Raw genomic sequence first — 27,991 nt, forward strand, 5'->3', positions numbered from 1 at the left:
ATTTTAAAAGGACTCCACCAAGAAATTTGTTTCTTGTTGACTATTTTCTTGTTTAATATGTTTAATGTTCTTCTGTCTTCCCATAAAATTTCCCCTTAACTTCTGTTTTCTCTTCCTTCTTCCCTCCAACTTTTCTTCCTGTCTTTTACCTTTCCTCTCCGTTCTTCTCTTTCCCTACTTCCACCTAAATTTCCCGACTGATCTTCTTTTCCGTTCCTGCTACTACTTACATTACCTTCATAGTCTCAATCCTTCTCATCTTTCTAGGAGATCAACTTCCCTTCACCAGAGATGGCTCCAACCCACCATCATCTCATTCAGCCTCCATTTTAAGCCTGTCCATCTTGGCACCGTCATCTTGTGACACTGAGTTGCATGGCTTAGATAGTATTTCCTTGCCCTGTTGAAACCCATTTACAATCCCAACCCCGTTTTAGATTAAACGCCCCTCTTTTTAGAGCCACCCTAACAGAAACCCTGCAGAAATCCAGGTGTAAAGGTTGCACTTTTCCCTATGGTTTGTGCATCTGGGAATCCAGGTGCGCTGCCTCTAAACATGGAGGACCCACACAAATGTGGCTCGTCTTTCAAAGACCTTTCAGCCCATCTTGTAACTTAGGAGTGAGTTATGAGGATGCTAATCTCAGAGCCCTTTTCCAACTAAAGTCAAACCAGATACTCTTGCTTTGCGTGTCTGTTTTTAATGCATCCACAAATAAAGATCCATTTGCAGAACAGAGTCCAAAGTCTTATTCACTTATATATACATTTTTTCTCGCATCCCCTCTATTTGCTAAAATGCCAGCTTCTAGGCCATAGGAGGGCTGGGTCTCTCATGGCCTCCTAGCTGTTGTTGGACTACAGCTCCCATCATCCCTCGCTGCTGGGATTTGCAGTCTAACAACAGCTGGAATTACCATAAGTTGCCTTTTCAGTCTGTAATAACGGCAGCTTGACCTTTAAAGGGTTGCCTTCAAGCCAGATTTTGGGGAGAAACGGGTTCTCTGTGCAACTGCAGAGCGCAAACCCAACCCTTTGCAGAAAGGGATAGCATTTAAAACCACATTGTTTTAAAACTGTATCTTCCCACCTTCTAAGTTAAAAAGTGAAACTCCTTAGTCCTTGCAAAGCGGAGGAAAGGGGTGGTGTTTCATCACGGTCGCGTTTGCAGGATGGCGCAAAAGGCGACAACCCGGCGGAAATCGGGTTTCCGCTATGCGCCAGCCATGGAGGACCCCTCTGGTTCCCCTTTTCCATCCCAAATCGCCTCCTTGGCAGAAGTCCTCCAAGATTTGAGGCAAAGTCTAGAGCAGCGGAGGACGAAGGGCGCATGTCTGTCGCCGGATAGCGCCCCGGGATGAAATATAGTTTTCTGCATCTCAGATTTTCTCCACGTAGTTCCCTGGAAAGACGCCGTCTTTGCCGCGGATGCGTCCCTGCCACCATCCAGAGGGATCTGCAAGGAAAGAAGGATGATTGATTGATCGATAGATAGATAGCACAGAGTTCAAAGACATAGCCGTGTCAGTCTCTGGAATCGGTTGCAGAGAGCTCTTCGATAGCACCTTTTTACATATATTTTCTCTCTGAGATGATATTAATATTATTGATATTGTCCTAATTCTACCTGTAAGCAAACAGATATTTATATGAGTATTAGGTAGAATTAGGACAATATGAATAATATTATTAAGACAGTATAAATAATTTTAATATAAAATAATATTTTATAATTATTACTGTTATCTTTAATATAAATTATATTAATATATAAAAGTTTTAGGATTGAAATACAGAAGGTAAGGGGATATTTTACGGGAAGAAAGAAGAACGTTCACTATTAAGAAGAGAGTCAATAAGAAACAAATTTGTCAGTTTTTTAAAATTAATTTTTATTATTGTTTTAATTTTACATAAAAAACAGACAAAACAAACAAATTTGTTTGTTTGGGGTTCTAGTGTTTGATATGTGTGTGAAAGGCAATGTGTAAAGGTTTCTAAGGTTTGTGAATGTGCTTGTGTCAGTAAATGGTACACACACACACGACCAATAAAAATATTGTTTTTAAAAAGAAAGGCTAACTGAAGGAAAAAAGCTGGAAGCAGGACCCTTCCTGGACTAAAGCTGCCAACTTCTTTCAGTCTGAAAGGTGCCGCAAGGTCTCTCTACAGACTGATTTCACAGAAGAACACGGCTATATCTTGGAAAGAAAGAGGTTGGCAGCAATCACATATTCTATCAATCACATATTCACAGGATAGGACAGGATAGGATATTGTATCAATCACATATTGACATAGTCTATCAACGGCATATTCTATCAATCACATATTCATGATAGAATATCCTATCCCATCCTATCTTATCAATCACACATTGACATATTCTATCAACCGCATATTCACATATTCTATCAATCGTATATTCAGTCAATCACATATTCTATCAATCGTATCTTCTATCGACTGCATATTCTAAGGTAAAGATATATCCCAAAGAAAGAAGTTGGGAGCATGAGGTTTTGTAGAGTTAAGTTACTTTTTTATCTCTACCTTTACTTATATATCTTATACTTACATACATATAAGATGTAAGTAAAGGGGAGAGATATAGCTAAGTCTACAAAACACATCGGAGGAAGTAACCTAACTCTACAAAAGCTCATGCTGCCAGCTTCTTTCTTTGAGATATAGCTTTACTTGTATCTTATATCTATATATCGCAAAGAAAGAATTGGGTTCCATGAGCTTTTGCAGACTATATCTATATATAAGTGTAAGATACATGATATAAGTAAAGGAGAGATATACATAAGTCTGCAAAATGCATCTGGGGAAGTAGGCTTAAGCCTATGAAAGCTCATGCTGCCAACTTCTTTCTTTGAGAAATATAAATGTAAGTTGTAAGTAAAGATATGTATATATATCTCAAAGAAAGAATCTGGCCACGTGAGCTTTCAGAGAGTTAAGTTACCTCCTGAGATACGTTTTGTAGACTTGCTTATATCTCCCCTTTACTTATATCATGTATCTTACAGTTATATAGATATAAAGGTATAGATAAGGTTGATAAAATATATGTAAGTCTACAAAATGGTTTCTCTCCCCCAAAAAGGATGCGACCCAGAAGTGACTCCCTCTTCAAAAAATGGATAAGGTCTAACCAGATTTTGTCGGAGGAGGACACTTGCGCCTATTACCTTCCCTGATGATTTCGATGATATCTTCGGCGTTGAAGCTGAGTTCGTCGGTGTCCTGCGCATCGTAGGCGTAAAGCGCCCGGCATTGCGGGAGACGTGGCTGGGGCTTGGGCTTGGGCCTGGGTTTGGCCCGTCCTCCGCCAGGAACGGGTTTGGCTTCCTTGGAGAGGCGCCGCTGGAGTCTGTTGCAGACAGAGAAAGCAGGGGTCAGGAATGGGTTGAAATACCTGCGCCATGACACACCTGGAGGCAACATGGTTTTCCAATACACTTAGCCATTACTATTATTTCTTACCTGCCTCCTCCCATTGATCAAGGGAGACAAACACAACTAATGGACACCACACCCATTAAAACACATAAATTAAAATGGACGGAAAGGGCGACTAACAGTGCGCTCTGGAGTGTTGCGGCGCCACGATGCCGAGGTCCAAAGAGACAGTGTGATCAACAGCAACACCAAAGTGCTCTGGACCTCGCTGTCAGTCATACTATCCTTTACCGTCGTGGCACCGTCGACACTGATGCTCCGGATGTCGCAGTTCGTCACATTGTCCTTTTGGATCTCACCATTGTGTCTCGCACTACAATGGCAAGGTCCTCAGAACAGCATAACCGACAGCAAGGTCCGGAGCGTTGCGGTGCCGCAATGGTGAGCTCCCGGTGGCCCTTTGAGACTCACTGAAAGAAGTTGGCAGCATGGGCTTTCCTAGACTTAAGTCTCCTTCCTGAGATGCAAGTCTAGGAAAGTTCCTGCTGCCAACTTCTTTCCGTGAGTCTCAAAGGTGCTGCAAGAACTCTCTTAGTGACAAGATACTTGTGTGGATTCTAGATGCTATGTGCACAGGTGAAACAAAACAGCCTCTCCTCCATCTTCTCACTGGAGAGACTGGACCCAAATATCGAAGGGTGCAAACAGACCAGATGATGACCAGCCCAAGACTGGAGTATAACACCCTTAATATTAAAACAACCCAAGTTGCTCTGAACATTCCACAAAGATTGGGAGGCTGTCCGAAACGCATCCCCCTCGGCCACCCAGTGCGTCCAACAGTTGCTTTTCTGTGGTCAGAATGACCACTTGACCATCACTGTGCACCTTGTTCAAGACTTGGAGCCAAGTGTCCTGTGGTGGAAGTGGCCAAACGGGATGCGAATGCCATCGGATGCCCATTGTTGGAAGAGAGGGGTCTTACAATGGGGCTGCCTCCAATGCCAGCGTAGACTGGACCCTAGAGAAGGAGTATAGGAGGAGTTCCCAACCCAGAAGTGTGAAGGAGGCCAAGTAAAAGGTCTCACCCGGCGACTCCTTGGTCCGGGACGTTCATGAAGTCCAGGTTGAGCTGAGCGGGCAGAGCCTTGGCCCTGGGGCTGGCGCCTTGGCGAGGGAGGCTGGGCTGCTCCATGCTGGCCTGGCGGGTCATGGACAGGCGCGGCTGGAAAGCAGGTCTCAAACCCGGGACCCCAGCACCCTGGATGCCCCACTTGGTGCCTGGACAAAGAGGGACAGAATAATGTATAGGGTACTAATATATACATTTGTACTATATTGCTATACTTGTACTATATATATATATTGTAGTATAAGTATAGCAATATAGTAGGGAGGGACAGAATAATAGAGTCCACACACACACACACATATATATATATAGAGAGAGAGAGAGAGCGAGAGAGAGAGAGAGAGAGAGCGCACTATACTTGTACTACTATATCTATCTATATAAGTATAGCAATATAGTAGGGAGGGACAGAATAATATATAGAGTATGAATACACACACACACACACACAGCTATACTTGTACTATATTGCTATACTTGTACTACTATCTCTCTCTATATATAGTATAAGTATACCAATATAATAGGGAGGGGCAGAATAATATATGAGCCAAGAAATGCGTCAAGTCTTGTTACGGTCCCTTTGCACTCAGTTGTATCAATCCTTGCCAAGAAAAACCCTGCGATAAGTTTGCCTTAGACTGGTCATCGATCAGAAATGACGTGAAAGCACACAACTGCAATGCTGGATGCATGTGGTTGCATTGCGCTTCAGGGCCCACAACGCGGCAGCACTGCGTTAAAAGAGACAACAATGCGGTGGCACTAAACTAGGATGCAATAATAGGGTGGCACTACACTTAGGGCACAATGCGGTGGCACTACGTTTAGGACCGCCTGACGCCTTGGCAATGTCACCCCTTGGGTTTCTGGGATCTAGTTGGCCCTTAGGGTTCCTTTAATAGCCTATTAATCTTGCATGCTATTCTGAATCTGTTAAGGACAATATCTTTGAAACCCACTTACCTGCGCTGCTCCGGTTGTTCCAGCCTTGGGCGGCACCCGCACTGAGGTAGCGGCTTTTCCGGGCATCTTTCCGGGTGGGTCCTGAAACCAAAGCCCAAACGGTCAGCGCCTCCAGTCAAGTGGACACTCAGGGACACCTTACTCAACCCTTCTTCCTTGCTCAGAAGCTCCCCCAAACCCACCTTCCACCCCACAACCTTGAGCCAAGCGGCAACATGCCCATGGTCAACGCTGTCGGGGCAAAATAGGAGCTACTGTCCGGCTGCCCTGGACATCACCTCTAACCTGACTGTCCCCAGTTTGGAAGAATCCCAAAGGATTGGCCAAGTTTGAAACATCTGGACTGTATGCCAACCTCAACTCGAGTCACAGGATAATTCAGTGTTACACAAATTATTACTTTCTCATAGTGTTTTTGTGGGTTTTTCAGGCTCTGTGGCCATGTCCTGGAAGAGTTTATGTCGCCCTGTTTGGAAGGGACCTCCAAACCCCTCTTGCGACCGCAGACTCACGGGCGTTTCGGGGCAAACCAGGGCCGATGCTGACCACCAGGACTTTGCCGTTGTTGCGGAGGAGGGTCAGGTCTCCCTGGCAGATCTGGAACTGGATTTGTCGGGACCCCGCAGCGCCCCACGGACCCCAGCCATCCTTCTTCACCTTGAACTCCAGCCTTGGGGCAAGAAAGAGGGAGAAGAAGTCGCCGCGAACAGGACACTTTGCCTCCGATAAGAGAGACGGAAAACCTCAAGCCCCCATGGCCAGAACGTAAGAAGAAGGCAGATCCCAACAAGGCAGTTCTCGCATTCCTAAATGGCGCTGGCCATAGTAAAACATTCCCATCCAAGGGTAGTCTTGAACCCAGATACCTGAGAAAGGTATCACCGTTTGGTGGGATTTGTGTTGCTACTGAATTTGCTATATGGCCATCATGGCTCCCCCTGATCTTTTCTAACCCAGAGGATGGGAGCTACCAAACAAAAAGAGGATGATGGGGAATGGGATCTTCATGCCCAAAGAGGTCTTGCTGTCCACTAGCAATTCCCAAGCTTTGGTCCCCTGGGTGTTTTGGACTTCAACTCCCAGAAGCCGCAAACTTTGGTCCTCCAAATTATGGACTTCAGCTCCCAGAAGCTCTCACCAGCTTGGTCAAAAGTCAGGAATCCTGGGAGTTGGAGTCCAAAACATCTGGAAGACCAAAGTATGGAAAACACTGCCTTGGCACATACTGGAAACGCACCTTACGCTTGGACAGACGCTTGGTCCTTCTAACCATTCCCAAACTTGGGTCCCTTGGGTATTTTGGACTTCAACTCCCAGAAGCACCAGCCAGCCTGACCAGATGTCAAGAATTCTGGGAGTTGAAGTCCAAAACATCTGGAAGAGGCAGTGCCTTGGCACCTAAGTCCCAAAGTCCATCTAACCCAACATGGTCAACTCAATCTCCGAACCTAAGGAAAAAGGTGACAGGCCATGCTTGCTCTTCCCTTTGGTCCTCCAGGTGTTTTGGACTCCGACTCCCAGCCAAAAGTCAGGGATTCTGGGAGTTGAAGTCCAAGACATCCCTGGAAGACCAAAGTTTGGGAACGACGATAGTGTCCCCTATTGGAAACCAGACCCAGGGTGAAGGAGCGTGGGATTTTTGGGGCCACTCACTGGTTGCTGAACTTGACCGGAAGCGTCTTCTGGGTCCGCTCTTGGTAGCGTTTGCAGAGCAAGCTGAGCAGCTCCGTCTTGAAGACGGACTCCAGGACGCTGTCATACTGCGGTTCATGGACGATGAGGAAGTCGTCCTGCAAGGTGCTTCAAGAGAAGGGGAGGGACACGAGAGCGGTCAGCGGCTGGAGAAGTCCCAAGGAGGTCACCCAGGTGACCCTTGACTCCAAGGACTTAAAAGAGTCAGCAAGCTGAACTAGACTAAAAGGTAACGCATCAGTAGGAAAGCACAGGCGGGAGTCCAAACAACCCTGGTCCCCAAACTTTGGTCCTCCAGATGTTTCGAGCGTCCAGTTCCCAGATGTCCACGTCGGTTTGCCCAACCACCAGGGATTCTGGGAGCTGTAGTCCCAAACATGTGGAGGAACAAAGTTTGGGAACCACTGACCCATACGCTTACTCAGCTGACCGATGCAAAAGACATAACATTCAGGTGGATCTATGTAAAGAGAAATACATGGGGTCAGGCTCATGGCTAACACCGGCGAAAGGTATATGGAGTGGCATGGTTTCAAAGGGGCAAATAATGGGCAAAGTTATCATGAGATAGATAAGGGAAAATCTATAATAACTCCTAAGAAACTGACCTAAGACTGGACCTTACAAAGAGTCCTCTCCGCTGCTATTTCTGGGGATCCCAGCAGCTCAACACAGGCCTCTGCTCCGTATGATTTACTGCATATTTACTCATGCCAAAGTCTAGACATTTACATTAAAAAATTGACCCTGAGTCAACTATTATATGTATGTATGTCTTAAAAATGTCTAAAATAATATATATATATACACACACGTATGTATGTTATATATATGTATAAGTCTAAAAATTGACTAAAATAAAATAAAAATAAAAATAAGTCTATATATATATGTATATTATATATAGGTATGTCTAAAAATGTCTAAAAATAAAAATACAAATAAGTCTAAATATATATATATGTATATGTATATTATATGTATAAATCAAAAAATTGTCTGAAATAATATACGTGTGTGTGTGTATAGGTGAATAAAATTATATGTACGTATAAGTCTAAAAAATTGTCTAAAATAAAACAAAATGTCTAAATATATATGTATATTACATATATTTTAAGTCTAAAAATAGTTTAAAGAAAATAAAAATAAGTATATAGATAGATAGATGTATAATATATATATGTATAAGTCTAAAAGTTGTCTAAAATAAAGTAAAAATAAGTCTAAATATATATATGTATATACTATTATATATATGTAAAAGTCTAAAAATTGTCTAAAATTTTATATATATATATATATATATATGTAAAATTGTTTAAATAAAATAAAAATAAGTGTATAGAGAGATAGATGTATAATACATATATGTATAAGTCTAAAAGTTGTCTAAAATTAAGTAATAAGTCTCTCTCTCTCTCTCTCTCTATATATATATATATATATCTTATATATATGTAAAAGTCTAAAAATTATCTAAAATAAAAAAAATTAATATGTGTGCATATATATATATATATATATATATATATGTCTAAAATTGTCTAAAATAAAAAATAATATGTCTTAAAATGTCTAAAATAATATAAAAATAAGTCTATATATATATATGTATGTATATATGTATAATATTATATGTATAAGTCTTAAAAATTGACTAAAATAAAATAAAAATTAATGTATATATATATATATATATATATAAAGTAAAAATTGTATAAAATAATATATATATATATATATATATACACACACTCACACACACACAAATGTATAATATTATATATATATATAATATTAAATTTTGTATTTTGTATATTATATTTTATATTATAGTAAATTATATAACTATATATATAGTTAGCTATATACTTTACTATAAAATATAATATAATATAAAATATAACATTTTAAATAATATATATATATATTATATTAGACATATATATAAATAATATAATAAAAATAAATATATAAGATAACAATATATATATATTGTTATATATTTTTTTATATTAATTTTTATAGTTTATATTATACTACATTTTATTTAAATTATATAACAGTATATACACACACACACACACACACACACATATAGTTACATAATTTACTAAAATATATAATATAAAATAATATAAAAATTAATATAAAATAATATACATATATTGTTATATTATATATTACACACACACACACATATATTATACTATAATAAATTGTGATATATTATTTATAATATATATATTATATATTATATTATATTTCATATTAAATTATATAATATAGCTATACACACACACACACATAATATTACATAATAAATATATATAAAATATAAATATATTATTATATATTTATTATATACCCAGTAACCTATATAAAAGAATACGTATACTGTATATACGCGACTTTAAGTCAAGTTCATAAATAAGTCAAGGGTGGGTTTTGGGGCCAAAATTGTGGATTTATTTATAAACAATATATATACACACACACCCCACAATGGGCATTTGGCATTGCTTCTGAACCACAGAAAAGGGTCTCTTTTTGCAGGGCTTAGAAGAAGCAGCAGCCATCTAAATGTTCAGTGTTTGTGCCATGCTTGCCAGAGACGATGGCGCCTTGCTGGACCCACCCTGATCCTCCTTACCTTAAGGACAGGGACTGGATCCTCTCCACCTCGATCTGGCGCTTGAGGACCTCCTTGATGAGGCCTTTCTCTGGCCCTTGCTTCACTTTCTCACGGCCGATCAAGTAGAGGAACTTGGGGGTCAGGATCAGGTCCCGCTTGACCGTCTGCGGAGGAAGCGGGCAAAGCACCCATGAGGACGGGAGACCCTTTTGCAAAGCATCCAAAATGGTTTGGTTCATGCCACATGCCGCCTGTTTCGTTTGGCTTCCTCAAGCTTCACAAATATTACACAAAGTTGGGGGCTTTGCAAAGGTCTCACCTTGAACCGCCGGTCGTATTTCACGACCGTTTCGGCAAAGTCGACTCGCTCCCTGCGTCCCACGAAACGCCGCAATTCGGGATGGCTCTCCAAGCCAATGTAGTCGCCCATGAAGTTGCGGTTGATGCTGTTGCGGCGCCTCTCTTTCTTGTTCAGGACGATGTTGGACGCTTCGGAGAGGAAGAGGCGAGGAACGCGTTATTTCTTTAAGGGTTTGGCCACGGTCGACGAGCGCGGAATATTTTAGCTAAAATCTCTATACTTATATATGGGTATATAAAGTAAACTAGGGCTGACCGCGCTTGGCTTTCAAGACTGGATGGGATGCTATCCGCCGCTATCCTCAGGACGTCTCCGAAACGAAAGCGACATACCTTCTTCCCGCATCTGGATGTACTTCCGGACAGCCACGTGTTTGCGCCAGGCTTTCTGGATGATGCGGGCGTAGCCGTCGTAACGGCGCTCCCGCGTCTCCTCAAGAAGGAAAAGCTGCGCGCAGAGAGATCGGGAGAGAAAATGAGAGAGAGATTATTCCTCGGTTACAGCACAAAATAGGACAGTTTGCTTCCGCTAGTCGGTCCCATTGTGGGTTCTACCATCCCGTTTCCAATTCATTTATGGAATTTAATAATAATAATAATAATTATTATTATTATTATTAGGGGATGGAAGAGACGTAGAGAGAGGAACTGGGTATTTATTGCCACCATCTTTTTTAGTGGCACCCCAAAATATATAGCCTTAACTCACGGATTCGGGGGCCTTGATGAAGACCTTGGTGCGTCCCAGTTGGTACTGGTCAGGGTCCATGTTGACCGACTTCATCAGGTGGACCACGCCTTGCTTCTCGTCCCCGTGCCAAGACGGCCACGTTTCCCGCGTCAGGATGGCGTACCTGCGCAAACGAGCCCAAAAAGACGGAGAAACCGGTGACCTGAAGTCCTAAGTTTAATTGCCCACCTCCCAGCCGAGAAACGCTTTCCTGAAAATGTTCGCTCGCATCATCAAGCTTCTCTTAAAGGCAGAGGAGCACATTGGGCAGTATTCCTTCCGGTCAGTTGGCGATGCCCAAAAGGACAACGAGGTGCAATAGGACTTACCGATGGAGGAACTTTTTGAAGACCCGACGGTAAGCGTATCCGGCCCTTCGCACGCGGATATTTTCCCGAAGGCCTAAGTACTCAACTTGGTGCTTCACCCTGGAAGGAAAGCCAAGGGTTTGTAGGAATGAGAGTAACAATGGGACGCTCCTCTATAGGTTCAATATATAGCCTCTGACTATGGGAAGGTGCCCAATTCCTACCCATGCTTTCAGCTACGACTAACATCTCTCCCCACCATGCACTGAATATATTGAATGGATGGGATGGGATAGGGTTAGGATTGCTCCCCCAGTCCTTATCCTGTCATTAACCCATCCGCGACTGTGATAGCGCAAAAGGCTTTCAAATCGCCAAAACCCACCATTAACCCGTCATTAAAGTGGCTTTGCAATAACGCAAACGTCCGTTAATGCAAAATGCATTAAGCTGATGTTGCTTTAATGATGGGTTAAAGACAGGATCTGCGCAACATCATCTGAAAGTCTTTTGCGCGATTGCAGTCAATCCCACTTCTTGGACGGGTTAATGACAGGATCTGCGCGATGTTGTCTGAAAGTACTTCCTGCGATTGCGTGGGAAGGATGGGACAAGGGAGGGATAATTGCATCTCTCCAGACATCAGTGCTCCTTGCTGCCACTAAATCCAGCAATGTCCCAACATCTTGGAAAGCAGCACTCATCGTCCCCAGACCCACTCACCGGCTCTCTTCCCAATCCCTCGGCCTTTTGGTCTCGTTGGGCTTGATGCACCGGATGTAGTGCGGCGTGCATTTCATTAAGGTGTCCACCAAGTTGTTGGCTTGTTTCTTTTCAGGTAAATGGGGGGAGGGGGGGAAGCAAAAAGGTTGTTGTTACTCTTACAAAGGTTTATAGGCGACAATTAGAGTCATAGAGAAGACTCCAAAGGTCATCCAATCTAACCCCTCGATGTGCAGGAATCACACAACCCAAGCTCTCCCTGCGACAAATAGTCATCCATCCACTGTAGCCATTGTATGTTCCTTTTGTGCTCAGGGTTGGGATATGAGAGATCTCCAATCTAAAAAAGCAACTTTTCCAAACTCCGGCTGCATCGGCTGCAAGATTCCCGTCACCTTTTCCCCAAATGCAAGCAAAGGATGAAATAAAACTCAGTCAAATAATGAAAGAAAGGTATTTTATTTCTCATTAATGAGCATGTAATTTTTCCAGATGATTTTTTTAAATGTTGAATTTTATATGGGGATTGTTTTAAAATGTGTTATGTCTTATTCATCCTTTTAAATCGATGTGTGTTTTAACATGCATTTTAACCAATGTTCCTTGTATATTGTTTTGTTATCCCATGCCTTGATTCATGGGGAGAGGCAGGAAATAAATATTAATATTTATATTTATATTAATATTAATAAATTATAATATATATTATATTATTATATTATTATAATATATTATAATATATTATTACTATTTATTATAACATTATTATAAGATTATATTATATTATCATATTATAAATATTATATATATTATAATATATATAAAGTAATATTTTAATATATTATTATATATAATATTATAATTTATGTATAACAATATAATACCATTATATATAATAATAAAATATTATTATATTCAATAATAACAATATATTATTATATTATTTATATATAATATTATATATATTATATATAATAATATATAATATTAAAATATTATAATATTAATATAATACATATAAATACAATAATATTGTAATATTGTAATATATATTATTATTATACATAATAATAGTATTATAATATGATTATATTATATATATTATAATATTACTATAAATAATTATAATATTATATATATATATATATATATATATATATAATACATAATAGTATTATATTATAATATGATTATATTATATATTGTAATTTATTATTATTATTATTACTTTTAAAATAGCAAAAGATTCTAGTTCCCATGGATATATAGCCAAACCTTCCTCCTTCTCCTGCCCAAGTGTGGCTATTACTATTATTATTATTATTATTATTATTATTACCTTGATCTTGCTTCCGGCTGTGGTGGGTCTGCCCTTCTTCTCCACATCGAGGGTCTCGGGGAAGAGGTCTCGGATGAAAGGGCTTTGGATGAGACACAATCATTATTATTATTATTATTATAGAGATGATGTATATATTCATGAAACAGAACAGTTGTCAACGGTAACATACGCTATATTTTATTGTATTAAATAAATAAATTATTATTATTATTATTATTATTATTATTATTAATACTCTGCTCTTCATCCAAAAGGCTTACAAATTGTTAATTAGACATTTATTCTTATCCTTTGCTATTTGAGTCCTTCCACCAAAATTTTGGCTCGTGCTTCTATTAAGCCAATGCTCTTTCTGATCCTATTGAAAGCATTATTTTGCCTCTAAAATAATAATTAAAACATTAAATAATTTTAAAATTATTATTATTATTATTTATTAGATTATTATTTAAAACAATAAAAAGCTTTTTTTCCCAGTAGTTTCCGCCGTGGATTATTTTGGAGGGTTTCATGGGGGAGACTCACATCTCGCTGCTTTGCATCAGCTCAATGAGGTCAGCGAAGAGGACGTCGCGGTTGCGCTCGCAGAAGCCGTCCACGTCGTATGAAACCTGCGGAACGCAAAGAAGACATAGGCCATTGGGACGCATAGCGCTCTTCCAAAAGGACGGTCAATGCCAAATACAACTCTCTGCCAATTTAAAGGCATCGTCGAAGGGAAAATGGCAAGAGAAGCCACGGAAAGGCGTTCCCTTTTGGCAAAACAATGCGCCTTCTGCTCCAGCAAAATGACGGATGGATGTTTGGTAGAATTTGGGGTTTGGGAGCATCTATCGGAGTTTTATAGCCATGCATTCAAGCATCTGCCCCACAGAGACCCTCCGTGAGGACCAGCATGGTGAAGGGTGCGTGGGTGCGCGTGCGGGTCCGCGGGGCCCTTACCTTCCCAGCGTAATGGTGGATGACGAAGCCCTTGTTCCAGCTGTTGAAGTGCGGGTGGGTGCCCAGCGCCGACTGGAGCTTCTGGAGGAGCGTGTGGTCGGCGCCTTCGCCCTTGGCGTGCATGGTGGCGCAGGTGTCGTCCAGGATGCTCATAAGCCCCGGGGGGTTCTGGGGGAAGGAAAGGGGTGTGTCTTTTGTCCCGTTAGCCATTTTGGAACATCACTTCCCTCCCTCGTAAACAGCCGCTTCACCAAAAGGTGCATAATGCGCCCGTTGTTGTCGCACTCACCACTTTGTTCTCGATGAGGTCGCACACCACTTTGTTGTTAAAGTAGTCAATGGGGCTCCAACGGATGCCCTCCTGGACGTATTCTTCCTACGGACACATAGGAAACGGTCAGAGAACCATAGAGTTGGAAGGCATCCCAAGGGTCATCCAATCTGACCCCATCCTGACATACAGGAATACACACTCAAAGCACTCTTCGTGTCTTTTTATCCACTGTATACTAGCTAGAATCATTTTATTTTGTTTTAAATAATTGTTACTGGTTTTTAATGCCATAAAAGATACAATTTAAAACATGTATGTATGGGGATAGGTGTAGCATCTATGGCTATGTATGTACGTACGCATGTATTATATATAGGTCAGGTATGTATGTAAAAATGAACGGATGTTTCTTTTTTAATGTTGAAGTTAAATGTAGATATAAAAATCAATTTATTGATGGGACCACTTCCGCATTCCCTATTGTACACCTAAAAGCTATTTATTCACTGAGTAGCATTGGTTGCCTTGAAGAACATACATACAGTGGGCCCATAATTCAAGAGGTTTGAATTATGCCACACTCTCCCCCAAATATTCTACTACTCCAAGTCCTAGCATTCATTATTCTAGGCTAATGGGACTTGCAACCCAAATGCATCTGGAAGAATGCATGCTCCCTATCCAAAATTATAGCACACCTTCGTATCTCAGTCCGAGGAGGGATTCCTCGGCCAAACCCATCACTTGAACTCGGGGCTTTGCGCGCAACCCGTTACCAAAAACGCACAACTGGGTCCAGTTTCTCACCTGCTCCGCTTTCAGCGTCAGTTCGATGAAGATCTGCTGGAGTTTCTCATTCACAAAGTTGATGCAAAACTGCTCAAAGCCGTTTTTCTGCAAGAAATGGCAGCAAGTCAGGGACCCCAAAGCAACAACGACAACAACAACAACACATTTTGTTTCTATCCCGCCTCTCCAATAAGACCGAGGCAGGCTACAACAATAAAATCCATACAATATAAAAACACAACATAAAAACAAGAATTGTGTTTGAAGTTGGCTTCATGCTCTCCGTCATCTTTGCGTTGCCAGGGCTCACCCTCTGAAATGCTGGGCTTTGCAATTAAATTAGATTAAAAGCTCCTTGTCTTATCTGCCTAAGGAATTTTCTTCTGTGGTCCTTCCCAAAATGGCGGCAGGATGTCACGCTGCCATTTTGAGAAGGGCCATGAAGTGAAACAGAGATGCTTGGGTCCCTGACCCTTGCAAAGTGACCCATTCGAGGAATTAAATGGCGACCGCAGCCCGTCTTTTTGGGGGATGTACCTGGAAGATTTCAAAGCCGTAGATGTCCAAGACGCCGATGCTGTACTCCTGGCGCTCCTTCTGCATGGCTTTGTTCACAGCCTGGAAAAAAGAAGGGAACGAGTAAATCGGATCTGCAAACGAGGGACGCAGGAGGAGGGATAGAAAAAGGAGAGGAAGGAAGGAAGGTGGATACGGAGAATAGACAGAAAGGCAAAGGAAGAAAGAGGCTGAAACAGTAAAGAGGTGTACAAAAAGGACTGAGAGTTCGAAAAGGAGACGTTTGCCACATAACACCAAACAACACAAATTTGGGACAGATTTCGTGGCACGGCGCATGGTTTAAGCGTGGGACCCCTGCCAGAAGATGTCCATAGTTTGCAACTCACATCGACAAGGAAGTCGAAGAGCCGGGCGTAGAGGGCCTTGGAGAGAGCGTCGCGGGTGAAGCTGGCCTGCTCCACGTTGAGCGTCACATCAATGACCTCTTGCCGGCCGCCCCACTTGCTGTCCATCTTGCGGCTGGTCAGCTTCTCCTTGAGCCGCTGCTGGTCGATGGCCAAGAGGTAGGAAGGGAACGCCAGGACTGCGGAGGGGAAGCCATCGCCAATCATTTAGGTTCTCATTTAAGCACTTATCATATATAATAAGGAAGTATAACAGAAATGGGAAACTAATGTAATGGACAACGTGTATCTTAAATTCTGTATGTAGTCTATTGGTATGCAAAATACAAATAAAGATTTGGCGTACAGTCCTCGCTCTCCACCGAGGCATAGTTGCCGGATTCCCGGAAAGTGATGTTGCCCAAATGGAGGATGCCGGCCACGATTTGGAGGACCAGGGCTTGCTCTTCTCCGGAGAGACCCACCACCTCCATGGCTGTCTGGAGGAAGAAGGAGAAAGAGAAGGTAAGATGGAAGGTGTCCAGGAAGAACGACCAAGATGGTCAAAACTCTCGAAACCACCCAAGACTAATGTTCTCCCCAGAGGCATCAAACTGCATTAATTCTGCCATGTAGATGCAGCCCAAGATGAACTAAGGACTCCCTATGGGTACTCAAATCCCCGGATGCTCAAGTCACATGATGTACAATGGGTTATTACAATCATCATCATCATCACCACCACCACAGTGGGCCATTGACCCCCTGTGGATACCAAAATCCCCGGATGTTCAATGGCATACAATGGGTTATTACCATTATAATCGTCATAATTATAATCACCATTATCATTATTATTCATACAGTCAATCATTGATATACGGTGGGGTCGATTCCAGGACCCCCTGTGGATCCCAAAATCCATGGATGCTCAAGTCTCATGACGTACAATGGGTTATTACCATTATAATCACTCATCATTATTATTAATATAGTCGGCCATTGATATCCACTGTGGTTTGGTCCCAGGACCCCTTATGGATACCAAAATCCATGGAGGCTCATGTGCCATTAAATACAAGGGAAACTATTATCATCATCATCATCATCAATACAGTGGACCCTTGGTATTCACTGGAGTGACCCCCTGTGGGTACCAAATATCCCTAGATGCTCAGGTCCAATGACATACAATGGGTTATTACCATTATAATCATCATCATCATCATCATCATCATCATCATCATCATCATCATCATTATTAATATTGTGGGTCCTTGGTATCTGCTAGGAGGAAGAGGAGACAAGGTGGCATCTGTCTACCTGGATCTGAACCCGGTTCCAGAACGGAAACCCAACCTACCAGTGTCTCCTGGAACTCCTGGCTGTCGTCGATGTCCTCCACTTTGTAGGACGCTGATTGGTTCAGGTAGTAGTAATAATCCGGAGTAGTTATGCCCAAATTCTCCCTCTGCTCTGGACTGGCTCCTTCCAGCAACTGGGGAGAAGATGGGAAAGTTCGATAAGGTCCAAAAACTGAGCACCGTAATATCCCAATGCACAAACATTTGGGTTTTTGGAAACATACATTTGAGTTTGCAAGATACACGAACTAACAAAACATGCTCTAATTTGGGGATATTATCATGGAAGTGGCTGCCAACGTTAGTTTGGGGAAAGTTCAACACGGACCCTAAATACCAAACCCACAAGAAAGCGTTAAAATATTTCCAAAGAGGTTTACGTCCATTAACTTGGTGATGCAAAACCCTTGCGAGACGGGAAGACAGCACTGCGCAGAAGGGAACTCTTTTGGGACTGCAAATGCCATAATCCATGCTGGTTACAGGATGCTGGGCATTGCAGTCCAAAAGAATAGGTTCGCTGCCATCTCTCTTAGGGAAAATGAGTATATTAGGAAAAGTAAAAAGGGAGAGGAGCTGAATGGGATGGAGAGAAAGAGGGATGATATTGAGATATAGGTCCAAAAGGCTTGGATGAACTAAATGGATTAATGAGGTCTTGGGTTTGAATTTGCAGGACCTGAGCAAAAGCAATGGAGGACCAGGAGTCTTGGAGACGTCTTATCCGTTGAGGTTGACTTGAAGGCACTTAGTAACAACAGAGAGTAAAATAACCCCGACATTTTCGTGGGCTCACCTGGTAGTAGATGTGGAAGTTCCTCTCGCCGGGGTTTTGGCTGACCACCCGGGACTTTTCCAGCAAAAAGTTGGAGATCTTGCCTCCGTCGGGTTCTCCGCCTCGGCTGAACTGGATCTCAAAGTATTTGCCCTGGCCGCCCAAATCGAAATGCAAAAAAAGGCTGGGTTTGTTGGGTTCAAACAACCAGACGTCTCTTTACAACCGAGTGATATCAACAGGCATACTTCAAATTAAGTCCTTTCAGTTCTCCAAAGGGTTTGCAAAGCCTTTTGCAACGCATTGGGTAGTAATGATCCAAGATACGTACCTTTCCGAAAAGGTAGCTTCAGGTAAGAAGTCCTTTCGATTCTGCAAAGGTTTTGCAAAGCCTCGGATATTAAATTTGCAAAGCCTTTGGATAGTAATAATCAAAGATGTGTAGCTTTCCACAAAGGTAGCTTCAGTTAAGAAGTCCTTTTGATTCTGCAAACGTTTTGCAAAGATTGAATAATATTTTTGAATACACACCTTTCTGAAAAGATAGCTTTAAATGGCTTGGGAGTGAAAGATAGGCGTTGCAGTCCTATGACAACTGAAAGGATTCCCAAACTGGCCATACAAGTTTGCAATAAGATGGCAGTTTCCAAACTTTGGTCCTCCAGATGTTTTGGACTTCAGATCCCAGCATTCCTGACCGTTGGCCAAAATGGCTGGGGCTTCTGGGAACTGAAGTCCAAAACAACTGGGAGACCAAAGTTTGGGAATCACTGCTATAAAGGTACACCCTTCTTCCCCTGAAAAGACAAGAATTATCCCATCATTTCATTGCAAAGGCAGGCATCTCCAACCATTCCAAGACATTGGACTACAATTTCCAGCATCCCTGAGGCCAAAAATGCTAGGAACTGTGGTCCAACACATTGGAGAAGGCACCAGGTTGGTTAACGCTGGGCATCTTTGGGGGATTTGGGGAGTTGTGGTCCAACTCATTGGAAGGGCTCTATGCTGGTGTTGGGGATCGTTGGAACTGCAATCCAATATGTTGGGAAGGAACTGGATTGGGGGAAGCTATTGTGGAAACGGGGATTCTGGGAGCTATAATCCAACCATGGGAAAACTACTTTGTGGTTTCAGGACCCACAATCTCCCCTTTGTCCTAGGCTTTGTGTGGCCCCCAAATTGGTACTCACGAATCGGCTGGAGTTGTTGTTGCGCACCGTCTTGGCATTCCCAAAGGCCTCCAGGAGCGGGTTCGACTTCAGGATGATGTCCTTCACATGCTGCAAAAGACAGGAAATGCTTACTCTCGAAAAAGTCCTTCCTGACTGAGGATCCTCTCCGTTTGGAGAGAGCGGATCCCCAAAAAGGGATCCCTGGGTTGCTGGGATCAGGAAAGCCAAGGGGAAGCGATGGGAGTCCTATATTTGTCCATCATGGGTTTTTACCTGGACTTTGGCTCCTCCGCCGGAGACTCTGGAGATGTAGCTCATGATGTACTTGGCTGCCACCGTCTTCCCGGCTCCGCTCTCTCCGCTGCGAAGAAAAGGGAAGAAAAGAAGGAGAAGGAAGGGAAGAAGAGAATAACGTGAAGGAGGAAAAGGAGGAGGAGGAGTAAGAAGAGGAGGAGGAAGAGACGAAGAAGAGAAGAAGAAGAGGAAGGGAAGGAAGGAAGAGAAGAAGAGGAGGAGGAGAGTAAGGGGAGGCAGAGGAAGGAAAAGAAGGAGAAGAAGAGGAGGAGAAGGAGAAAAAGGAGGAGAGTTAAAAGAAGGAAGAGGAAAAGGAGAGAAGGAAGAGAAGAAGGAGATAGTGAAGGAAGAAAAGGAGAAGAAGAAGATGGAGGAGGATAAGGAAAGGAAGAAGAGGAGGACAATAATGTGAAGGAGGAAAAGAATGAGAAGGAGGAAGAGAAGAAGAGGAGGAAGAGGAAGAAAAAGAATAAGAGGAAGAGGATGAAGGAGAAAGAAAAGGAGAGAAAGAATAAGAGGCAGAGGAGGGAGAAGAAGGAAAAAAAGGAGAAGGATAGGTAAAAGGAGAAGGAAGAAGAAAAGAAGAGAAGGAAAGGAAGAGAAAAGAGGAGGAGGAGGAAGGGAAGTGGTGGAGAAAAAGAAAAGAAGAAGAGGAGAAGAAAAAGGACAAGAAGTAAGAGAAGAAAAGTAGAGGAAGAGGAGTAGAAGAGAACAAGAAGAGAAAGAGAAAAGAGGAGGAAGAAAAGAAGAGGAGGAGAAAAAGGAGGAGAGGTAAGAGGGAAAAAAGGAGGAAGAGAAGAAAAAGAGAAGAGAAGAAGAGGAGAAGTGGAGGAGGAAGAAAAAAAGAAGAGAAGAGGAAGAGAGAGAGAGGAGAAGAGAAAAAGAAGAAGAGGGGAAGGAGAGGAATAACAATAACAACAACATTTAAAACAGAATAAAAAGACAAAAATCCCACAATCTTCCCATGAATGCCAACCCACTCTGGACCCCAAATACGGGGACAAGACCCCTTTCCGCATTACCTGATAATGACGCATTGGTTCTCTCCGTCGATCAGCATGTTGCGATACATGTTGTCCGCCAGTGCATAGATGTGCGGAGGGTTTTCGTACTGAGCCTGCGGGGAAACACGCCTCGGTTATCGATTTAATTATTAAAATCATCCTTTTTGTGGCTTCTCAGCCGGACAAGGTCCCCAAAACAATGAGTTATAACATTTTAAAAGGATGAAAGAAAAGGAAAATCTGATGAAAATAGATTCAAATTCCATTTTAAAAAGCAGTCCCCACAATGGCCACAAGGCGGCAGCACCAGAGCAGTAAAAATATTGGACTAAAGGCAAAGGTGAAAAATGTAAAAATATGTATTTTTGGACTAAAGGTAAGAGTTAAAAATTTAAAAATATATACATGCATACATACACACATATATATAACAAATAATAAAACTAACAATAACTAACTATCAATAGGAAAATAATTGGCAGTCAGATTTAAAAAATCTAACTTCAGTATTTGGAGCTTTCAAAATGATAACTGCGATGACTTTAAGCGGAAAGTGGAAAAGTATTTGTCTTTAGATCTTAAAAAGAAGTCGCTCTGCGTATGCTCAGGGGCTGCTTGCATTCATGGAAGCATCTTTGGCGGGGCTTGTTTTTCCCGAGGGAGGAATGCACTCTGCGCATGCTCAGGAGGCACACGGTCTCAGCCTGCAATTGCTCTGCCAGAGGAAGAAAAGCCAAATGGACGGAAAGGTACTCACGGCTCCTTGGTACAAGTCGACCTCGCGGTCGGTGAAGTACGGCAACGGCTTGAAAGGGTTGACGGAAATCAGCACCGGACCGATATAAGTCTGGGTTTTCTCAAGTTAAGGACCATATATATATTTACACACACACACACAGAGTTGTAATTATAATAAGGCTTTCACTTTGGAATTAAAACTCGAAGGATATATGAAATGAGATGCCTAAGAAGGTCGGTGAAATATTGCATTACAATCTCACTTTAATAAGAAAAGGAAAAGGCAGCTTAGAGTAAAAATGCAACTTCGGGGAAAGTTGGCTAAAAGAGTTGTGAGTCTGGAGACTTGCCCGGTTCTTGGACATCAGTGGTGGCCAAAGGCTGACCACTGCGCCATGCGCCATTTTCCCACCTTGACCCTATTTTGGCCACAACTGGCCCGTTTTTGCCTGCGAGACGCAGCCAAGACGCCAAAGCCCTTCTTGCGCCCAACATCGCTCAAAAAAACCGTGGAAAGGGATACAAAGATGTAGTCGTCGGAGAAGCGCTTGCGGAGGTTGTCCACGATGGCGTCTTCGCTGATCTTGGAGAGGAGCACCATGTCGTCCACACCGCTCTGCTTCACGTTTTGCGCCTGCCAATGGTAACGCTCTTTGCTGCCCTGTTGGGACAGAGGAAAAGAAAGAGAAGTCAACATGGCGGGTCGCATCGGCGCATGTGGCGCACTCCACAACGCATGACACGTCTCAGCCCAGGCTTCCAAAATCTCAAACATACAGATCTGTGTATTGGTTTTTGCTTGTTAACATGGACGTTGTTGTCATACGGTCTTTTTATTTGCATCCGCACTGCAGAAATTAACGCAGTTTGACGCTGCTTTAACTGCCCTGGCTCCATCTTATCTGATTTTTAATTGGTTCATTTGCACCAGAGCTCTCAGAAAAAGGAGGTTAAACATCTCACCAAACTACAAATCCCAGAATTGCATTGCATTGAGCCACAGTAGTTAAAGCGGTGCCAAACTGGGATTATTTCCGCAGTGCGGATGCAACCAGATTGGTCCCAGTCCAAAAATGATGCCTGTCTTAACGGAGAGGTGGGATATAAATAAACAATATTTATTATTATTATTATTATTATTATTATTATTATTATTATTATATTATGTGGCCCCTGAGACGGTTTTGTGGCCCTTGACCTTTGAAAAAGTGGCCCAAAAAGGTGGCCAGATTGTCCAATCTAAGAGCCTCAAAACAGATATGGACCACTGCACTTTCTGGATTGCAAATGCTTAGAGAAACTTGGTGTGTGCATGTGTGCAAGGCATAAACTTTGTGCAAACTCGTCCTTGGTCACCTTTTCCTTGAAATGCAAGCACTTTCCTCCCTTTTTAAATCAATTTGATCCACAAATTTGGATTTTTATGTCCGGTTCCTTTCCTCACTCCTCACCGAAATGCCTTCCTTGGGTGGCCTCTTTCTCAGTCCCTCCACGGCAACATTTTTGGGGATCAAACTTTAGAAAAGGCGGGTTGCCAAGGCTTCTGAGACAAAGTCGGCCGGCTGTTGCCATGCGACTTACGGACAGAAGGGTTTACGGGAAAGAAACAGGGAAGAAGGGAAAACGAGAGACAGAGGAAAAGTGGCAAAACCGGGGACTTATATCCCCTGAAATGTTTGGTGTTTGAATGACAAGTTGTGCTTTTAGACTATGGGCCATTTTGGGTTCTATAAATCCAAAAAGTGGGACACTTTCTATATTAGTTTTGCCATTTTATATAGGGGACACCACTTTATATAGAGACATAGACTCTACGACGCTATGAAAATAGGTGTCCCCCATATCAAATGGCAACATTGCTGCGTTGCAGAATATATGTGTGTATACGCTTGAATACATGGATGCACTTAGCGCATAACCTTTATGGCGTCTGTGTCGTCCCTTGGTTTTGGCCTGGAAACCTGAGGTCTTGGCAACCCTAAAAGCTGGACCAGCCGGGTTTCCTTCCCCGGGGTTAAACATCCCCGCCCTCATATGCGCCATGCGCAGAAACTGTCTGCATCGGTTGCAAAATCGGCCTCTCGCCCATTAACTTGGGTTGGGCACCTTTGGAGATGCCCATTTACCTTGGAGGAAAACTGAGTAACTCAAAATCCTCCAAGGATTGCAACTAGTAGTAAATGGGGAAGAAGCAGTGTCCCTCGATGGTTAAGATGCGCAAACTTGGGTTTGGCCAAAAAATGCGAAGAAAGGAACGAGTTTTGAAATGCCGTCTCCGCAAATTCCAGTCTGGCGGAAGGAACGCCAAAGCCTTATTTGCAGTGCAAACACACACAAACACAACCCCGCCCTGCAAGGTCGGCGTTGGCACATTCCTATTAATGAAGGGTTGGGAGGCGAGGGCCAAGTGTACTTTATGCCAATGGAGTGGCGTTCGCACCCTTTACTGCCCAGGCCCAAAGGAAAGGTGTTTTAGATAGATAGATAGATAGATAGATAGATAGATAGATAGATAGATAGGTAGATAGATAGATAGATAGACAGATAGATATCCGAGACCAAATCTTGGGTTTGCAAAAATATATGCATGGAAAACAAAAAATCCTGCGCTCCCCAGAAATGTTGCAAAACCATGCGCCGTTTCCTTTCCCTGGCAATGTCCAGTAGTTCTGCATGAATGCAAAGACGTAGCCGCATTAGTCTATAGGATCAGTACACCAAACCTCCATTTCTTTGAATCCTTTCCAGGCAAGAAAACCATTTCCCACTTTTGAAAAAGCCCTGGGTTCAAATGTTGCTTCCTCCATTTTCTTGGTGCAACTTCCCAAAGAGGGACAGCCCTCCGGTATTTAACTCTCATTGCCTCCCAGCCGTTGCGTTCTCAGGACTGACCCTCCGTTCTTCTCTGCATCTGCTAGGATTAATTAGGCTAATTAATTAGGGATTAATTGGTCCTTTCCTCATCTACCTGTACAAACCAGAAGGAAAAACCCTTCTCTTTCCACCTTGGTTTTGGGGACCCCCTTTCGCTAAGACTTCGCGTTTATGTTCCAAGCGGGAAAACATGTCTTCTGTATCTAAATATGAACGATGCATTTAGATTATTATCAATATTCGTAATTAAAATCTTAATTTCTGTCCGTAGGCGTCGCAGTTTGGACCGGAAACTGTAGGAACGATCCCGAACCGGTGATCAAGGGAGAGGTTTGGAAACTCTGAATCAGGACGGTTTTGCTCCATGTTTTGGAAGAAGAGAGGAAAGGGTTAGAAATGCAAAGGATGCGTGACTCAAACCCATCGCAATCCCTGACATGTCGGGTCAAGCCTGGACCTGCGTTCCGGTTCTGCCCAAAACGGGTGCAAAGGTTTGGCACGTGGACGGCCCTTTTCCTGAAAACATGCGCTCAAACGCCACGGAGAAGGGTTAAACATTAGCCAAGGATAGATAAAGCATAAAAGGAACAGTTGCCTGGGATAAAAACCATTTTCGGTGTGCGTTTGCGTCGGACGGAAACGGAGAAAGCTGCTGTCGTGCGCTGTCAAGTCGCTTCTGCAAATGTGATAAGCATGCCCTCTATTCCTTCATCCAAGTCATTGATAAAGGTGTTGAATAGCAAACTGGTCCCAGGACAGACTCCCACTGGACACCCCTCCGGTCACTTCTCTCCAGGACGAAGAAGAGGAACCATTGCTGACCACCTTCAGGTCCGGACAATCAACCATCTACAAACCCATTTAATAACTGCATTCTCTGGCCCACATTTTAGCAGGCTTATTTGCAAGAATGTCAACAGTGAAGTTGAAGGCTTTTGTGGCCGGCATCCATAGTGTTTTTGTGGGGTTTTGGGGGCTCTGTGGCCATATCCTGGAAGAGTTTATTCCTGATGTTTCGCCGGCATCTCTGGCTTTGGCATTTTCAGGGAATCATATATAACCGTCTCTGAAGATGCCAAAGCCACAGATGCTGGCAAAACGTCAGGAATAAACTCTTCTAGGACATGGCCCCAGAGCCCAAAGAAATGAGGTATGCTCCATCCTTCTATGCATCTGTGTGCAGTAGACCCTTTGCAAGAACCAGAAGGTGCTTCCGATGCAAAATGGAAAGGGAGAAGGAGAAATGGGAAGGAAGGAAGGAAGGAAGACCAGAAGGGAGGAGAGGATGGATTTGGTTTTACTCATCCTAAGACACCCTTTATAAGTAGGAATGGAGAGCAGTCCTTTAATACATACATAGCCATGTGGGAAAATATTAATGTTGTTTGCTTGCTCTGGGCTTGAAACCGTCATCTCAACCTCCGTCTGACGCCGCAAACATGTCCCACGTCACGTCCGGTGGCCAAAGCCAAGGAAATGTGCCCCAAATTTGCCATTTTTGTTCACGAATCGGTGAGATCTTTCAACATGAGAACCAATGTGCCATATTAGTTTGAGCCTTGGGACTCCAGGAGACAAGGGTTCAAATCCTTGCAAGGTAGCCTTGGCCAAGTCACACTCTCTCAGCCTAATCGAGGAAGGCAATGGCGCCAAGCCTGTTCTGAAGACCCAGCCATTTCTTATCAAGCAACACCAAAATAGAGTCGGCGGCTGCATCCACATGGCAGAATTAACGCAGTTCGACGCCGCTTTGACTCCCATGGCAGCATGCAATGGCATCCTGGGATGTGTAGTTCCTTGTGTCCCCAGAGATCTCTGGCACAGAAAGCTAAGTGTCTCACCAAATTAAACCCCAAGATCCCATCGCATGGAGCCATGGCAGCTAAAGCGGTGTCAAAGTGGATCGTTTCTGCAATCTGGACGCAGCCTTAGTTCATTTTCTCTCTCTCTCTCGTTTTGGCTGTTCCTAAAACTGGAGAAAAAGAATAACAGATCTTAAGGGCTATTTCTGTAAACTATAGTTCCTCTAACTTGCAATTTGGGAGCGTGATTCAACCCAGGCGGAAGCGGAGAGGGATGGAAATAAAACAAGGGTCTCTCTTTCGGTCCTCTCTTTTCGGAAGGAGGAAAGAGGGATTGGGTTTTAAAAAGCCAAACAAAACCACTTCTCTTTGGGATTTCTTTTGCCAAACAATCCTCCTGAAACTGAAGCAAATACTAACTTTTACAGCTCTCAGATTGTCCTTTGTGGAGGTGCTATATATATATATATATATATATATATAATATCCCAAAGGGCTGTTTGAAATTGCAATTATATAATAATATAAATAATTATAATAGTAATGATGCCTGAAATCTTGGATAGACTCTATTCAAGAGTTCAGGAATTATTATTATTATTATTATTATTATCATTATTTCTGATATGATATTGCAATTTCAAGCAGTCCCTTGGAATATTATGTATATGTGTGTGTGTGTGTGTATATATATATATATGTGTGTGTGTGTATAATATTATTTTATATGAGGCTGTTTGAAATTGCAATGATGTAATAATAGAAATAATTATAATAATGATGATGAATCCTGAATTTTTGGATAGAGTTTAATTCCTTCCAATGCCAAGGGATTTAAAAGGAAAGGGCCCCTGTTGCCCCAAAACTAAAGCAGCTGTGGCCTATTGCTTTGATAAATGGCTTTATTTAACTCCTCAGCCCTTTCTTTCCTCCATTTAAACTCACTGGGAAGAAACACACAAATCTTGGAGGCTTTGGAGAAAGAAGAGTTTCCTTGAAATTTAAAATTAAGGGTGCAAGAGTTGGACTTAAAAACTTTGTCAAAGTGTTTGGATGCAGCACTTTGAGTCTTTGCAAAAAAAAAATCCTTGGGATTAACTTTTGATTCTCTGTTTGGGTGCCCTTGGGTTTCTCAACCCCCCTTTTAAAAACCCATTAAACATGAGAAAAGGAAGAAAGGTAACTTTTAAAGCTGTCTGCAAAGGGAGGAATAAAAAGCCAAGGCACTTACCATGATGGCTCCAGGAAAGGTCCTTTTTGGAGGTGGAGAGCTGCTCAGGGTCCCATCTTGGCTCCAGGTGAGATCAATGCAATCCCCTTGGAGGCTTTGCTCCCCTTTATTCCTCTTTCCAAACTTAATCCCCCTCTTCCTTCCTTCTCTCCAGTTGCAACAACCCTTCCCTGCTCTCTGGTTCTTCCTCTTCCTCTGGGCAGGTATGGGCTGGGCCACCAGGGAGGAAGGAAGGAAGGAGGCAGGCAGGGACAGGTAGCCTTGTTGCAAGGTTGCCTTGCCTTTCTGGCTTGCTGGGAGAAAAGGTTGGGACTTGGTTGCAAATGCAAAAGAAAGGGAGGCAAAGGGGAGGAAGACTAACCTCCCTGGCGCCCCCTGGTGGAGCACAAGCGCCCAGCAGCGCAGCTCAGGGCGCCTCCGTGGCGCAACACTGGCCTCTCCTGGACAAAAGGGGAAACTGCAGCGCTGACCCACCGGCAACTGGGCTATAGTCTTCTTTCTTTTTCCTCCTTTCCTTTCTTTCTA

The 27,991-nt window shown here is 42.7% G+C and overlaps 1 protein-coding gene across 1 annotated transcript; it reads right to left on the bottom strand.

Moving 5' to 3' along the window:
• Positions 1–17: 17 nt before the first annotated feature.
• Positions 18–27,991, bottom strand: LOC149301769 (unconventional myosin-Ie-like). Its single transcript, XM_089483409.1, has 28 exons — positions 27,467–27,991; positions 22,083–22,220; positions 21,579–21,668; positions 20,840–20,934; positions 19,797–19,884; positions 19,542–19,631; positions 18,370–18,501; positions 17,573–17,707; positions 16,577–16,709; positions 16,213–16,409; positions 15,845–15,925; positions 15,326–15,412; positions 14,534–14,620; positions 14,245–14,412; positions 13,828–13,913; positions 13,300–13,381; positions 11,961–12,067; positions 11,259–11,357; positions 10,909–11,053; positions 10,533–10,647; positions 10,159–10,328; positions 9,858–10,003; positions 7,163–7,309; positions 6,022–6,179; positions 5,510–5,590; positions 4,500–4,692; positions 3,201–3,382; positions 18–1,456 (listed from the first exon to the last, which is right to left on the bottom strand). The coding sequence occupies exons 1-28, from the start codon at positions 27,467–27,469 to the stop codon at positions 1,380–1,382; spliced, it is 3,312 nt and encodes a 1,103-aa protein (XP_089339535.1). The 5' UTR covers positions 27,470–27,991; the 3' UTR covers positions 18–1,379.

The sequence above is a fragment of the Sceloporus occidentalis genome, unplaced genomic scaffold (genome assembly GCF_023333645.1).
Source record: "Sceloporus occidentalis isolate IW3139 unplaced genomic scaffold, rSceOcc1.0.p SCAF_20, whole genome shotgun sequence".
NCBI classification, from domain to species: Eukaryota; Metazoa; Chordata; class Lepidosauria; order Squamata; family Phrynosomatidae; genus Sceloporus; species Sceloporus occidentalis.